General features: G+C 36.7%; 1 protein-coding gene across 2 annotated transcripts in view; it reads right to left on the bottom strand.

Annotated features, from left to right (window-relative positions):
• Positions 1–82: 82 nt before the first annotated feature.
• PRKCZ (protein kinase C zeta) overlaps positions 83–17231 on the bottom strand; it is a 42677-nt gene continuing 25528 nt past the window's right edge. For both annotated transcript variants that reach the window (XM_090123161.1, XM_031613385.2), the window contains exons 10-19: positions 16900–17088; positions 15260–15357; positions 14652–14738; positions 14104–14239; positions 13701–13788; positions 13015–13134; positions 12370–12449; positions 11717–11806; positions 4090–4205; positions 83–2752 (exon numbers count right to left, since the gene is read on the bottom strand). In XM_090123161.1, the coding sequence (XP_089979287.1) occupies positions 2665–2752; positions 4090–4205; positions 11717–11806; positions 12370–12449; positions 13015–13134; positions 13701–13788; positions 14104–14239; positions 14652–14738; positions 15260–15357; positions 16900–17088 (1092 nt within the window). In that variant the 3' untranslated portion in view covers positions 83–2664. The remainder of the gene's footprint in view (positions 2753–4089; positions 4206–11716; positions 11807–12369; positions 12450–13014; positions 13135–13700; positions 13789–14103; positions 14240–14651; positions 14739–15259; positions 15358–16899; positions 17089–17231) is intronic.

Raw genomic sequence — 17231 nt, 5'->3', positions numbered from 1 at the left:
TAGGTTAATTTACAATAAGGTCGCTTTCAAAAGTGCAAGTTGGACATAGTTTACTGATAAATAATAACAATTAACTTTTTCATTAAAGTCTTTAATAGATGTGCAAGAATATAAATGATCTTAGCTGTTATGGATTAGTATACCATCTTCTGCACAAATAAAACTGGTCAAAGATCCCAACTAATTAATTATACAAAACTACAAGAACATATTTACTGTTTTACAATCATTATATTAGCTAGAATTTTCATTTACTATTTCAAATAAGACAACTATATATCATAACCAGATCCATTTGCAATATATTAGGATTTTTTTTTTAAACCACACATTTAATTACATCCTTCATTTTCTTTTATTTATAAAACAAGTACTTTATATAAAAAATTTCCCCTCCATTATGAACAGAACATTATTCATACACTTGCACATGAGCAACCAAACTTGTATCCAGCAAACTATTTGGCAACACAGCAACATTGTAAATGCCTGTAAGTTTTTAAATAAATCAAGTATTCTTTACAATGTTTGTTCAGCAGATACATCTCTGTTCTGCCTTCCCTCCCTCCCAAAAATGTTCTGGCCACCCAGGAACACGGTTAAAAAAACAAAAAACAACAAATTACATTTATAATCTTTCAAGTTCTATGCCTCAGCATGTCAGAGGACAGCTTAATCTGCCCCATTTCCTTTCATGAGCTGCCTGCATCGCTAGTGTAGTGAAAACAGAAAGTTTTCAGGGTAAACAAAGCAGTTGACAAGGAAAAGGAGAAAATAATTGGAAAATGACAGATTTAGAAGATAAAATATTTTCTTTACTAGATAAAGTATCTAAAACCCAGGTATTTGAGGCAAGTACTTCTTACTGGTTAAATTATTTAGTGCTGATTAAAACACATCTTGCTTAATATAAAAAGCTACAGTCCAACTGAGAGAAACCCACAACTTAGATCTGAATGGGATTAATAGAACTAAACCACACATCTGCATAATTGTTGCTAATGAAGGGGATACAAAATGTAGACTGTTAATCAATGGTTAATTGAAAGTTTTAAACAATGTTTTGGCAGTCTCATCCTAGCACCTCATGACTTGGATGTGAATCCAAAAGATGTCATGTTCAGCACCTAATGCAATGCTGTACCCTGAGAAAACCATATGTTAATACAAAGAAAGTGAGAGTGTTGCATTTTGTCCTGCAATTTACACCAAATTAGGTGAGATGACATGGCACAGGGTTTCTCATTATTTCCTGTTTTGTATTTACAACCCACACAATATAGTTAACCAAAAACCCAGCAAAAAGAAATAGTGCCTCATGTTGTTACTTGTAGAGGCATGTGAGTCCTCACAAGCATCTGACATGTCAGACAGCACACTAAGTAGCACACTAATTCCCATACATAGTGACAGAGCTTTTCCAAGCTGGATGGAACACACCTTTCCCCACCTTCCCTGTCCCATACCCCACCCTCCAGTTTCTACAAGAAGGGGTTTGACAGTTACTGTTGTGTACCCAAGCTCTTGGGTATGCTTTGTTCCTCAATTAAAAAAAAAGTTACTACTTTGATGCAAACCATTTTTACCAAAACATCCCATTCTTTTATGTAGAATGATTAGTTTATTAATATACACCGAGTAATTGTAAGCAGACAGTTTATCATAAGCAGGAGGTGTGCTTTATCAGGAAAGTTGACTATAATGGTTATTCTGGATTCACTATTTAAACTTTAAGGCTATGCTTTATTATGCTTCCTGTTTCTGAGTATTTGTACTGTTGATGAGAATCCTTTCCAAAAATCTGATAGACAATATCACTGTAGGTGTAGGCACTGCTTCAGTATTTCCAGAAATCCTTCCTGTGCAAATTTAGTTTCCTTCAATTGATACATTTTGGTAAATTTGGAATTTAAAACAACAGATTTTGAAATTGATACTATAAAATCTAACTTGGAATTAATATTGCTGAGTCACTCCACATGTCAAATTCTACAAAGAAACAAGTGAACATTAAGTTGCAGCTGTGAACCATGTTTATACGTAAATGATTACTTGAATATTAACAAGCAGAACTTACCAGGTTTAAGAACGTTCCAAATATGTAACAACTCTTCAAAGCAGTTTATCCATTTAGGCACTTAAATCTTGTACCCAAACTTATGTTTTGATTGCTAATAAAACACAACTCCTTTTAAATACATCTGAGACGTTTAGACAGGTACCACTTGTGAAAAAAGGCATCAAAAATAAGCTTCAACACCACCGTAATATATTTTATTCTTCAGGATGTTACACTAATATTCTTCAACTGGTTGCTCATTGCATCAAATGTTTGTAGAAAGTGTGCAGTTCTCAAACTTGTTCAGAAACTCCTTTCCCAGAGATGCAATGAGTGTTTCAATCCTTCATGAAATAGGCACAAAATGCAAATTCCTTCATTAATGAAGCCAGTTGTGTCAGTGCCCAGAATTTAAGAATAACTTAGTGGTGGTAAGACACCCACCAAAATCATTATTCTCTTCTTTGATTTTCAGCAGCAATTATTTTTTTTAAATCATTGGTCTCCATCCAGAATCTTACAGTTCCCCAGCCTCGCATGCATATACTGTAGTAAAGTATAAATTTAAGGTCATTCACATTGTCCACAGCAAAGATGCCTTTCCTTCATACTGTTTCTTCCGTTGACAGCAACAATGGATTAATATATTCAAATCCTTCAAATTCTGACTGGTCTATTCGTTTTATTATATCTCTGAAAAACAAAAAACAAATTTCATTTTACAAGTTGCAGCTAGTGTTGTTGCTATGTCTATTTTCCTCAGCTAGCAGCAGAACACCCTACAGAAAGCTGTGTCATACAGAGTTATACAGAAGCATCAACAAATGAGACAAAAGACCGGGGCATCTCTGAACATATATTTCATACTCATGGTTCATCCCATTCATGGGGCCAACCTAGGATTATAGCAGGCACTTTATAATACAAAGAGGCTCTGAAATGCCGTTGTCTTTCAGAAGAGTTCAGCTCTGTTGTGTAGCAGCAAGGAAGAAGGGAAGCACACAAGCATATATGGCTGGAATGTGCCTGCTGCTAATAGTTATGATACACAACAGCCTCTTGCACAGATGGCACACAACTGTATGCAGCACTTCAAGCAGTATCTGATAAATTAGAAATCGTAAATCCATTACTAAATGCCCAGTTCCAAAAGCAGTACTTCAGAATCAGCTTTATTAGGCACCGAAAAAGAGCCACAGATTGATCTGGGCTTTCATTAACCAGCTCTGCAGAATTCAGTTATAGCCCTGGAACACAACAAATTGGTTTTCTTCAAACATGAATACAGTGAACAAGGCAGCAGGCTGCAAGTGTTTGGAAAACAGATGCAGAATAGTCTACAGCCTAATAAGGAGAAAGCAAGCAGAGGAAATTAAAAATACTGAAAATAAACAGCAAGCGTATGAAGTAGAAGCAAAGCTTTCCTGCTCTCTCACAGTAAAGCTCACCTGAAAAAAATTCTTGCTGCACTGCAATTTCAGTATTGTCTGTTTTTGGGAAAGCTCAACATTTCCTGATTCACTTTTGTTCTGCACCAAAATGCCAGATGAGCAGCAAATAGCTTCACTGTACTTGTGGCAAAACAGCACCGTGCACTAAATGCTTCACACACAAGTGACAGCTACAAGAATGTTTCTTCTGATGTTTTCCCCCGTACTGCACAGAGCTTCCCCTTGTCTATTCAGCCAAGCTTCCAACTTGAGCTTAGCACTTCTGTGAACACCCCAAACTGTGTACAGTTACTTTAGTAGCGTTTGGACAATCTAAGATTCAAACTGCCTGGGTTAGAACTAAATTTTGATGTTGAGCAAGCACGTGCTCAACAGTAAATTAATGAGGTGTTCTGACCAACTTAAGGGATTATGAGCAATTTTCTAATATATAGAAAGTAAAGTAAGTTGTAGAATATTTGAAGACATTGACTATGTACTAAAGCTAAGTACATATTTAAAGATCACTATGAGAAAACAGCTTTTATAATATAAAATAAATTTAATGTACAACTGTATGCAGGGAAAAAGAAAGCTTACTCATCATCTGGGGTTAGCTGCACAGGTTCACTGGTGAACTGCGTATCAAAGTTGTCCAAACCATAATCATCTGTGATCTGAGGCTGAAATGGAGGGGTTGTTTGCTTCTTTTCCAGCTAGGAAAAAACACAATGGGAGAGGAAAAAAAGTTAGAGATACTCAGTATTTGTAAATTTCCTAGAAATAACATAAATTAGCTTGAAAGTCGCTACAGTTATACATTTTAATACTAGTGGAAGGTACAAACGTGTCTGTAAGTTTTTTCTAATAGACTGACACTAAATTGTACATGCTTCTGGATTTAAAATGCAGCAAAAGGATTACAACTGGAGAAATAATCAGAAATTATCTTAAAACTTTAATAATAGAAAAGCTGTTTCTCAAGTCTCTCACCATACAAATTAAGAAAAAAACCTGTTGCTCTGTAAATCTGGTTCAAGATTTAAAATTGACAACACATTGCAGAAGCTTTCCGTTCAAGCCAAAAAGCCTCCCCAGAATCTCTCTGGTTTTCCCCCTCTATAAGATTCTCTAAAGCTGCCTCTTGCAAAGGCATTTACATCAAGATATCTAGTCTTACTGGTTAATGTTAGTTCCAGCACAGAACAAAACTGTAAGCAGTATTTACTAACATCCCCATCAATGGCTAGTTGTTAAAAGCAAGAGCTATCATAATAGCTAAAGCAACCCAGAAATTTATTTTGCAATTAAAATGCAACTTTAAGTGTATTTACATACAATACTTCCTGCTATGAGAACACAAAGCCACTATTTATCTGCCATAGTAAGGACTGCCAAAACATGTGAAAAAAACACTTTTGATTCAAATAATGCTGCTGTAATCATTAAGAACTTTTCTCATGTGCTGCAGCAGTGGTGTGCTCACCAGAAGCTATAGTTTATTTATTAAGGCAAATCCCTGCTATCATCCAGAGTTGTAAGATTGCTCTTATCACAGCTCTGAGTCACACAGGAGCTGCTGACAGATTGTGATGTGTTGAAATCTATCCACAGCAGTTAAAAACAAGAATTCCCCCTTGTTTAGCTTGTTCCAAGGGGAAAGTTATGGATGGCTGTTTTGACTTCCAAAAGCAAGTGGATGCCCACACACATCTACCCTGCTTTGTGAGCCAGCTGCCAACCGCAGTGAGATGCTGCAAGACCTTGCCAACTACATCACATATTGCCTCAAATGCAAAATAACACCACCACAGTAATACAACGGAAGTCATGTAGAAATTCTCCCAGTTGAAGCACTGAGAGTAATAAGCATCCTAAGCTTTAATAAATCAAGTTTTCGTAGGATTGTCTATAAACAGTTCTAATGGATTTGTATACTTCTTCCATGGTTCTTTAAGTTGTTATACATCAAATATTTGTGACTAGAATTCTTTTCATCATGACTTGATATCTGACAGTACAATCTAAAGTAACTACAGTGACAGAAAGTGCTCTCACTGCTTCATGAGAGAGGAAAAAGGAAAAAACACAATTACATAGGTTTCCATTCACACTTAAACACAAAATGCTGTAAACAAGACAGCATTAGCTGCCCCTCTTTCCAGTTCTACCACGTGGCAAACACTCATTCTAATTCCTACATAAGGCACAGCCCAAGCAGCAGCCAAGTCAGTGCTACGGCTCAATTCCTCCACACGAGCAAACAAGCTACTCCAAAGCATTACATTCTGGGAAATCAGCAAGGTAAATGATACCACTTAACACCAAAGGCAAGAACTTAAATCATCAAAACATGGTGTGAACTGAAGTGCATTGTGCACACACAGCCAGGGCAGTGGATGTTTCCAACACGTTGTTCTAAGCATCCATGGCATTTCAAGGAGGTCACATCATTAACGTCTTGTGATGTTATTTCAGGTCTGTCCTGCAAACACACATTTCATGGGAAGGTAACCAAATCCTAACACCTACAGTTGATATGCTGAGGCTATGCCTTAAATTGAAACAAATACATAATTTAGGGATGCAATGCAAAGGTAACAAAGAAAGCATTTATGCTAGAGAAAAACGATGCATGAAAAGGTGTAACATTTTAGAAAGTGTGGAACATCTACACATTTCTAATGCCTCACTAATTAGAAATGTTAATAAGTAAACAAAAAAATAAAAATGAAGAGTACCTTTCATTCTAAGTAAGTGATTCTACCTATTAACAACAGAGATAGCAAAAATCTTCATAGGCAGATTCACCATGATGAGAACTGATGAGCTTAATTATCAAATGCACCAGGTACAAAAGTATCATACAAATTAGCTCACATTAATACAAACATGTGATGAAGTTTTCCTACATACTCTAAAGGTTACCTGACATTACACTGCTGTTAGGTCTGTCTTTGAGGAAGCTACTGCAATGATCTGAGACCAACCCAGATCAGTACCTCAGGAAAAAGCAACTCTCAAGTTCTGGCCCTTCTAAACCCCACACGTCACCAACCACAGCTTTGCCAGAGTTCTTCCAAACCCAGCCCTTCCTCCACCTCTCCCCCACGATCTGTGTTCACCTCAGCTCATTTAGCCAGGAAATAGAGGTAGTTAACAGCTAAACTCTGTCTGGGAAGCCACTCTTGAGAGACAGAGTTTATTCTTTTAAATATTCACTTGAATCTCCCAACTCTTCTATTAAAAACCAGTAATACTGCTATCAGGTCCCATGCTCTGATTTTATTTTATGATCACACTGTGGCATTTGTTAACCACACATCACACTGAGAAAATGTTGTTTCATTAGAAAGCCAACTTCAAAAGGATAAGCAGTGTGCTAATTACAAAGCCAGGGATAGCAAGTGATGAAAGTGACAGTTCAGTGCGCTGAGTGAAGCACATCTTGCTTCATGAAACGAGCTCCTCCATCCATCGCTAATGATTTATGGATGTCAGTAAATTTCATCTATTTTGTAAAAACAATTCTTGCAGCAACATTTCAGAGATGTTACCGAGCATTAACAAAACTGAAGTTGTTCATTTGCCCCTAAACTGCCAATTTACAAGTTAGCTATAACCAGAACTGTTAAACATAACAGATAACCATATCTTATCGGTGTTCTTCTATTTATGATCACCGAAGATGGCAATTCTACCAAATGTTTGCTTCATTGGCATGCTGCTTTTGTTCAAAGCTCCTTTAATTCAAAGAGGCTCTGTGTACACATCACAGAACTGGCATCTAGAAATGGACTGAAGTCATTACCTTGCCTGCAGAAGGAAGTGTCAGAAAGGATTCTGGGGTAAGAATGCAAAAGAAATTGTGATAATACTATTCTTCAGCGTTGGCGCACATCTATCTTAACATCCTCTGTGGATACTTACAACATTTGTTGGCATTACTACTTTCAGAGTACAGCTTTACAGCTATATTGTCTGTGTGTTCATAGTTGTCTGAAATAGCCTCATAACAGCAGAGATTTTCCACGTATGATACACTTCACAGTGGTTTTCCCATTTAACATTACTGGATTACATTTTAATTGGAAGAACAAAGGGTAAATAAATGCAGACTTCAGTACTAACACACTATGTTTATCACTCACCCTGGGTTTCCTTAATGGGTCATCTAAGCAGAAATTACAGAACTTGAAACAGGACCAGCATTCCAGTTATATGCTTTGGAAAAACATACAAGAACAACCTCAGCTGTATCAAATGAGAGGTACAAAACTTTCTGCATGGATCCCCTTGTAATTGAGATGGGGCAAGATGGAGCAGAACTGGGGACAAGACACTCAGTGGCAGGGTAAGTACTTAGCTTATATTATGATCCATAGTTAAATTATCACTGAAAATTTTCTTGTTGGGTAGAATGCTAACAGGCATGCAGCTGATTAAAGAATAAATCTCTAGTTGTTTCAGAGTTAAGTTCTGGCTAAATGAATTCTTCCTGCCGTCTCTGAACTGTGGAGGTAGTTTTTCTTTAAATTAAATATACTCCAATTACTTTCCCCCTGTTCTGTTAAGGAATTTATCACCACAGAAGTTAGTACTTAAGAACTGTGGTAAAAAGCATTATGTTACAGGTAACTTCCTAACCACTAATTGAGTATACATCTATATGCTCTGTGTTACTACTCATGCTACAGGGCATAAAAGTGACCAATACACAAATTAGAAGGAAGTTATTTATCTGTATGAGAAACATTGTAGGCTATGAGCAGTTGGAACCATTTTTACCTTCCTCTGAAGCTTCTGGTAATGGCTTTGATAGAGACAGGCTACCAGACTTGATCATTATTCTGATCTGTTATGGCCTACTGGTACATACACTTTGGGTTAAGCCTTGCTGGCCACTGGAGGTCACCGTTCCTCTAGAGAAATATCAGATACAAAATCAACATTCAAAGCTCCCCTTGGAACAGAACTAACGACACCAATGGAAAATCAAAAAGCACAGTTTGTTCTCATGCAGCATCCTCAGTGACAACAGCATTACATGACAAAGCAATAAGATTGTTTTAATCTATATTTCTGTATGAAGATTGAAAAACTGAATTTTGTTTTCACAGCAATAATATTCTGTGATACACTCAGCTTTCTCCCTGGCTCCAGCCTCTTCACAAATCAGGATGGATGGCTGAAGCACACCGAGGGAAGGGAAACGTTTTCTACACCAAGGCTTGTAGGTTCTCTTACAGGACTTGAACAGTCTTAGGTAGTTGTATTCCATATTAAATAGCATTCTATGTTTCTATCCGTTCCATGATTCGTTTCAGTAGTATTCTTTTGAAGAGGTTTCTCACTACAGTCATTACACCCATGATGTCCACATGTTATCAACTGAAACTGCACGTAAGGAGGCCTCTCTGCTGCCTGCTCATCAAAAACAGTAACATGGACTTGAGAGCTGAAATGTATTATGTCACTGTATTCTGAAATTAAGTAGAGTTTCACATCTCCCAGAAAATCCTCTCATAACCTTTTGACTTCAGGTTCCTCTTTGCCTCACAGATCATATATAAATTACTGCCACTTTAAAATAATTCAAATTGCAAACACTGACTTCTCCCATGTAAAACAGAAGTTTATACAGAGTGTGTTGGCTTCCAGAATCTTATTCCTACGTATTTTATAGGTTTCACAAGGAAAAATTGAAGGTCTTTGGATGTTTTGAAGCAACACAAACAACAAGAAGCCACACTGACGTGAATTATACTGAGACCAGAAATGCATTCCTATTTTTGTAACCTTTTCCATAATTACCAGCATAAGCAGCCTACAAATTCAATGATACTAAATGCCATTTGAGAGAAATGTCAAAATACTTAAGTATAACTTATAATAAGTTAAGCAGTGAACACCAATATAGTTAGTGCTCCACATTTAAAAATAGAGATCTAAAAATAATTCAGCCATTTAAGCTTTCTGTTCCAACTTGGTACAGAGTAGTCAAGACTGGAAAAACTCCTACACAGATGCAGAATGCTGCAATACAAGAGTTAGGACAGTGTATTTACTTCTCTTCCTGAGGAACAGCATTTGTGTGCAATTACAGGAGACTAATCTAGTCTACTTAATGCTCCTGATACACCACCAATCAAATGAAAACATCTGAACTACAATTGCAGTTTAGATTTGCATCTCTAGAGACTCTGATGAACGCTTGACTGGAAATCTACAGCTAACAGGTAAAACTTGCAATTAAAAAGTATAAGCAAACAAGTATGGAAAAGCTATTGGCTGTATTTAGAAGGGAAACATACCAGATGAACTGCAACACTTGAACAGAATAAATGACTTGAAGTAGCCCTTAACCTTCAAGTCAGAGCAACAGAGACTCAATTTGTTCTAATTTTCAGTAGCACCAACCCCAACACTATAACCCTAAGATGTTTATTCTGTTAAAATACACAAAACAAAAAAGCCAGCCAAGCTACCATCACCACAATCTACTAAGACAATGTAAGTGATGAGTTGATGCTACTGTTCAAAAAGTAACCATTACTGTTTCTGCACACAGCCAGCAGTAGCCATGGTTTTGAAGCACTTTCTTAATGTGTCATGGATAAATTGTAAAACTGTAAAAATAGGTACTTTGTGCTGAAACAATTAGAAAGGTGTTGGTGTTTCCTCAAATGCCATTAAACCATCCCACATACAGAGCGAGTAATCTAATGTATGTCCATAACCACATCACACACAACTCAGATGACCAAGACTGAAAACAATGCTTACAGAGGTTTTACATGTTATCCTAACATTCCTAAATACATATCCTAAATACATTTCCCAATACTAGAAGCATAGCTTAGTTTTTTCCTGACATCTTAGATCCTCCTAAGCAGTGCTGTCCTAATTATCTTGCAAAATTGTACAGAAATCCACCCCAATTTTTTATTAGTAGATATTTAATACCAAGGCTTTCAACCAAAAGTAGGTAGAAAACCAGAATTCAAGTAAACTCAGCACGTCTGATGATCAAGAAGTAACAGTTCCAATTAAGTAGTATTTATACAAATAAAGACAACAAATCCAAGAGTCTTCTGCACCTCTCAGAAAAACTCTGCAAAACAGAAACCCTGCAGTGCACGGCATTTATATTCTAACACAAACTGCAGTCAAGTTGCATTATAGCTACCACTGGGTAGCTAACATAATGGAACACAGCACGTAGGTAAAAGGAGAACACAGAACGAGCCATGTCTGTGACAGAAGCAGACATCCTTGTAATTACGGTACAAATCGCTCTGTGAACGGCAGGTATTTCGAAACACTGGCTCTTAATGTAGTGAGAATGTCTTCTCTGAATGTCTGAACAGCAGGCCTGAAAGCAACAGTCATATGGTTCTTGTCTGAACCTCTTTCACATTATTACAGGCACTGCTCCTTGCCTGTTTCTATATTTTGTGGAGATTTCCCAGGACTATGAAAAGAATACATGCATATATTCTCAATATTCCCAAAGTTCAACTGAAGTACTAAAAATGCTGGTGAAGAAGAGTTCCTGACTTCTTTTTGGCTGTGTCAATAAATGCAACAATGCAGTTCCTATGGTGATTTTCTGAGAAGCAGAGACTGTTACCGAGTAACAGAAGCTTTTATAAAACTAGCTTTAATAAATATTTATGCATCCAAACCTACAGACATGCACGCTGTCTGCTCCATCCTAAGCTAAACATTTCCACTGTAACACCAGGTATAGAGAAAAACAAGTAGTAATCAGAGAATCATTTCAAATAGCTACAAAACTTTCACACCACTTTTTTTTTTTTGAAGATGCAATCCAATTCTGCCATAAATGTTACTTCACTGTTACCTATTCATTTTAAAAAGTAGAAAAAGTAGGGAATTTTTTTTTTTTTTTTTAATGTATAGACTAGAAATGCTTGTGCATGTGAAGCATCTCACCTCCCATGGCTGTGCATTAACTGGTTCTGTGGCACTTCACCTGTTCATTCAGTTAAATACCAATCTTCCCTCGCTTTGAGGTAGAAAGGTTTCTAATTAGGGAAATTAAGCACTGCTTGCTAATACACACTGCCTTTCTCTGTTAGGTCTGTGTGAAATGACCACCAGAAGAGTACAACTGCAGGCACCTCGCATCTACGCTGGGTAAATTGACAAGAAACTAACAAGATGTTCCTTCTGAAGGTACAAACAGAAGTAATTATTTTACCAGATCCCAGTCTATGCTGCGGAAAAACGTGTGAGACTTGATATCAGAAAACCCTGTTTGTGGCTGACAACCAAGCCTTTCCTTGGGATCCTGCAAAAAACACAGAAACACACTGTTACATATTGAGTCAGTTACAGCCCATTTTTGTCACAACCCCATCTATGTCACCAGCATTCTCCACTACTACACAAACAGCTGTTAACTGCACATACTATGGCTACCAAAGCATCTTCATTCTCTTTTGAGTTCATATAAAAGCTCTATTTAAGTATTTTACAACTTCTGGCAACAATAATTAGATTTAGTAACATAATTCATATTCTTCCCCTCCCCCCCCATTTGAATAATAATCATTCTATGGATTTCAATGAACTTAATTCAATGAACATTACGTATTACAGATAAGAGTTTATAAATGTCTACAATAACTTCTAACTAAGGGCAGGCTTTTGAAACAAGTCTGATGTGGGAGTCCTTCAGAACTAACAAGTTGTGTGTGGTGGTGGTTTGGTTGGTCTTTTTTAAATCATACAGGATGCCAAGGTTTTATAGATTTTCTTAATAGTAAGCAGATTAACTTCTTAACCGTATTCCTTTCAACAGGAAGCTGACTTCCAGATATTAGATGCTAAAAATAAGAGAATGTTATTTACCTTGTTTAAAAATCCTTTTAACACATGGGAGGCCTTGACAGAAAGAAACCTTGGAATCCGGATTGGCTTCTCAAGGATAACTGTTAAAGGTTTAAAAACAGTAATATTGTTTTGGTTTTTTGTTTTATTACATCAACCATTATTTCAATACAAACACTACATTGTTCAGATGTGTTACCACTTGAAAAATAGGAACACATGGTAGTTTTTGAAATTAACAAATTTTTGAACATAAAGAGTGACAGTAATACAAACTACTGCACCAGAACTTCTAGATTCAGAAAAAAGTGTTAGCTACATGATCTTTTTATTTGTAGCACAAACAGGGAATAAAAGATTGTGTGTCCTTAGCATATGTAAAAGTTTGCTTTTAAACAATAATTCATAATTCCATACAATTTTAGTTGGCTTCACTTCTGTTCTTTGAATGCTTTTATCATCTGTAGAAAGATTCCTAATTCCAGGCTATTTCATCACAGTTCAATAAAATAAATACCTAGAATGAAACCTTACAAATACTTCATATACTGTAGACCTGCTAGCAGTGTGAGATGAGAAAAGGAAAAGAGAAAGCAATTCTAAGTGTCCTACTGCAACTGTTAATTATTTCTCCCCCAAGAGAAATCATAGAAGAAAAAACTATACCTTGGAAGAGGTAATCTTCAGTGTTCATGTCTGGATTGTCAGTAATAATATCAAATGGAGACCTTCCTGCCATCATTTCAAACATCAATACACCAAGAGCCCACCAGTCCACGCTGAACCCTGTCAATATTTACACAGTAGATTTTAAGCTGCTCTTCAAATTTCAGGGTTCTCTCATAACGTGAAAATTAATGGTCTGGTTCTACACCATCAGTATCAATGGATGAAACTTGACAGGAATTTGGACCACAGAAGCAACCCGTGCAGATTTTGTAGTGTCTATACACAACCCAACCTACTGATCAGTTTATAACAACAGCACTGGTTAAGATTATAGTTTTGACTTCTGCATAAACAATGAACTTTGTCACAGCATCCCATAACCTTGCCTGGGGAACAACAGCAGTCGGGATGTCAAGTGCATCAAGGGTTGGGGATTGATTTTGATACAGTAACACTGCATTGTTCTGGGAAAGCAGGATTTAAAACTAGGCAAAATGAGTGACTTCTGAAGATAAAGGTTGTTTTTCTCTTGCAAACTTATACAGTACAACATGCATTTAAATCTTCAACATATAATGGCACAAAAATGAAGAAATCCAGTAACAACAGTATTTGAACAAAGTTATGACTCTAACTTGGATTTGTGCTCAGTTATAACACCAAATTGCTCAGTCTCAGCTTACCATATTCTTCTCCCCTTAGGATTTCTGGTGCAATGTAATTTGGTGTTCCACAGAAAGTGCTCGTAGTGTCACCAGGGCCCAATCCTTCCTACATACATAGAGCAGTTTTAAAAATTAGAAGTTTATCTCTACTTTGGAGGTAGAAAACTGAACATTAGAAATTAGAAATTAACTAAGTCAAGGCCAACTTCTCTCCTGCAAAATGATCAGCATAAAAAACATGAAGTTACAAATCTGGTCCTATGCTTTAGTTACTTTGCAGCATTAAGTTGCTATTCCACAACCAAATTCTGGGCTCAGTAACACTGGTGTTAAGCAAAATGGTAACTTCTGCCAGTTTTCCCTTCACCAGAGAAATACACTACTGAGTGACCAAAAAAAAGAAAGCAAAGCAAATTTTTACCTTGCACATGCCATAATCTGTTAATTTGATATGACCCTCCGCATCTAAAAGAACATTGTCTAGTTTTAAATCTCTGTAGATTATGCCTCTTTCATGTAGAAAGTTCAGAGCAATACAGATTTCAGCAGCATAAAACCTGAAAAAGAGAAAAATCTTTAAGACTGTACAAAACCAGTTTGTCTCTATGAACAGGATACCAAAAAGAAGCTACATTTGTTCACAAAGGTATTGAATTCATAACATAAAACCATTCCTTTAAAATGGCAAATGTAATTTTAAGTTCTATTAATCATCTTTGAACATATAAAAGAAATGTTAACTGACCATGAAGCAGTAAATACAAATACACAGAATTAGTTTGCTCATTATCAAAAATCACATCTAAAAAAGTTAGCATTTCTTACTACAGCACAATACTCTTATCTTTGAAAATAACCTTCTGTTTCCTCTTGGCTATTCATATTCTCTTATTGAATAAACTTCCTAAAGCATCTCATACAACATGAAATAACAGAAGGAAAACCACAACAGCAGGATTAGTAAAATACCTTGCATGTTCTTCAGGAAGTTTTCTTTGCCGTTGCATATGAAACATAAGGTCTCCTCCATTTACATACTCTATGACAAGAAATAATCTGAAAGTATATAATAGAATTAATGGCTTCCAAGCAAATTCTCAGTAGGAAGAAAACTACTGCTATTTTTCCAATTTGAGCCATTTTCACTTCCACTCTTGAATCTGACTTGCATATTTCTTATGGTTACAGCAACTACTTAAGATTGGGAAGGAGGCCAAAAGAATCCTTATTTGACCCATATTAGGCAGGAGACGTCCTTTATTTGAAAGCAAATAAAAATGAAGGAGGCAGACTAAACAGGAAGACGACATTTCATTCAGTTGTCCACTATTTGCTGTGAAAACTGTAGTATTGTCATAAACAGTACAAAAGACAACAGTGTTTGATTAATATTATGGGCTAGAAATCCCTGCATTTTGCTCCACACTGCACTAAGTTACACCCTCTGAACTGGCTTTAGTGAACCAATGGAACCCTCCAAGTCCTCCAACTGCCATGGCAGTGGTTATATTTCCTTTACAAGAAGCAGTCAGTCCAATGACTACTGTTTTCAAAACAAGATTTCAGATCTTTCTTACCGACTTGTTGTTTGAAAGCAGGAATGTAAACCAACTAGGAATGGGTTGCTGGATGCCTGTTCAAACACGTGTTTCTCTGTCTGTACCCAATCAATATCCTGAAATAGAATAATTGAACAATCAGAACTTCTACCAATAGCCACCATGAACATTCCCAGAAAATAAGTTGTTTACATCTAACCTCCCTTGTATATAGTGTTCTTACATATGTCCTTAAGAAAGGCTAAAACACTAAATTTGGAGGGAAATAGGAAACACCTCAGCTTAATTATTCAGTGGGTTCAAATAACTGAGCTTCATTTGCTCATCTGATACTTGAAATTATCTCAATGAAGTTACCAAGATGTAATGAGTTCACCCTCAGTAGTATCACAGACTGCCTTTAATACAGAAGTTCTGACTACACACTGCAACACAATATAAGAATGTAACAAAATTTGACTGATACAAGTATTTGCACCAAAATACCAAAATTCAGATCCATAATTAAGCATTTCATCATTTTTCTTATAATTTCTTACAAGAAATTAAAACATGGACAACTGGTTCTAGCAGTAGATACAAGACATTACACAGATCATGCTCTGCTCTATGAACATTAAGTATCCTGCCAACAAACAAGGAATGCAAGTAGTAAGAATTCTTATTTCTAAACAGATACTTCCAGCTCTCCAGCCAATTTGGAGACAACCAAGACAGATGCTGAGAATTCAGGCCTTCCTATCAAGAACAACTGGTGAAGAACTGTATGAAGGGAAACAAAGGCTTAAACTCCAGGACAACCTGTCTGGCTGAGTAACTGAAGTCTCAAAGTGAATAAAGAACAGTTACCAAAACCAAATCTGAAAGGTTTGTGTTTAGATGCTCCTCAAGATGTTACATTTCAGAATGGTAGATGTGGGCCTAAATATGAACCCTAAATTCAATTTTTAAAAAACATGTTCATTTCTTGTTTTAACAAATGATTTCTCCTTTAAGAGATCCCAAACTAAGCTCATCATATTTGTACATACACACAGTACACTAGTACTACATTAGTAAGCTAACATTAACAGGATCAAGCCTAGAAAAATTCATATCCTTCCAATATCTTCTGGTATCACAGTTCATACCCCTCTTCATACGTGCTGCCACTCCTGCACAAGCATGTCACACCGCAGTGTGCCACTGAAGCTGGCAGCCTGACAACGTATGGCACTGCTCTGCAAGGTCTCTCAGAGCACTGTCTGAGCAGGGCTGTGTGCTGTGAACCCATCCCCCACTCCTTCATTTAACGTGGCACGTTCCAGCTCTGTGGGACTGCAGGTGGTTCAAACCTCCCTTCCTTCTTCTCTGGGATTCGCTTCATCTATTCTGTCTTCTTTTAAGTGAACATAAGTGTATAGATTAGCACACTTGTTTGAACATTCTTCACATGCATTCCACTAAATTTAAGAGTTTTATTAAAATGAGAGACATTTCAAATTTAATCTTGATGCTACACTTTAAGCAGACAGTTAGTGACAGATGACTTCAAAAGCTAGTAAAACTCCTATGACAGAACTGTTTAAGATTTCTGCTGCCTTCTTATTTGAATGATGTTTGTCAAACAGCACTACATTTCTAAAGCACGCAGATGAATGCAGTTAACACAAACTTACCTCATCATCATGGACCAATTCTTTTTTCACTACTTTCATCGCATAGATTTGATCATTCTTTTTTAACCGAACTAAAAGAACTTTGGCATAGCTTCCACGTCCAATGACTCTGATTAAATCAAAGTCCTGTAGCCCAAGCCCCTGAGAAATCTTAATCCCATCCATTCCATCAATGACTGGTTTGATATCCTGTATTAAAAAAAAAAGAAAAGTAGTTAACTGTTATGAAAGCATCTTCTCTTTCTAGCATCTATCACAGCCAAAAGGTCTTTAACCACTGGGCAGAGCTCACTGAGTTTACATGCTGTTGTCACTGTCACACAGATTTGGAT

Source organism: Phasianus colchicus, chromosome 22 (assembly GCF_987193195.1).
Source record: "Phasianus colchicus chromosome 22, bPhaCol1.hap1.1, whole genome shotgun sequence".
Taxonomy (NCBI): domain Eukaryota; kingdom Metazoa; phylum Chordata; class Aves; order Galliformes; family Phasianidae; genus Phasianus; species Phasianus colchicus.
The sequence above is the reverse complement of the archived record's forward strand: the minus strand, read 5'-3'. Positions and strand labels throughout refer to the sequence as shown.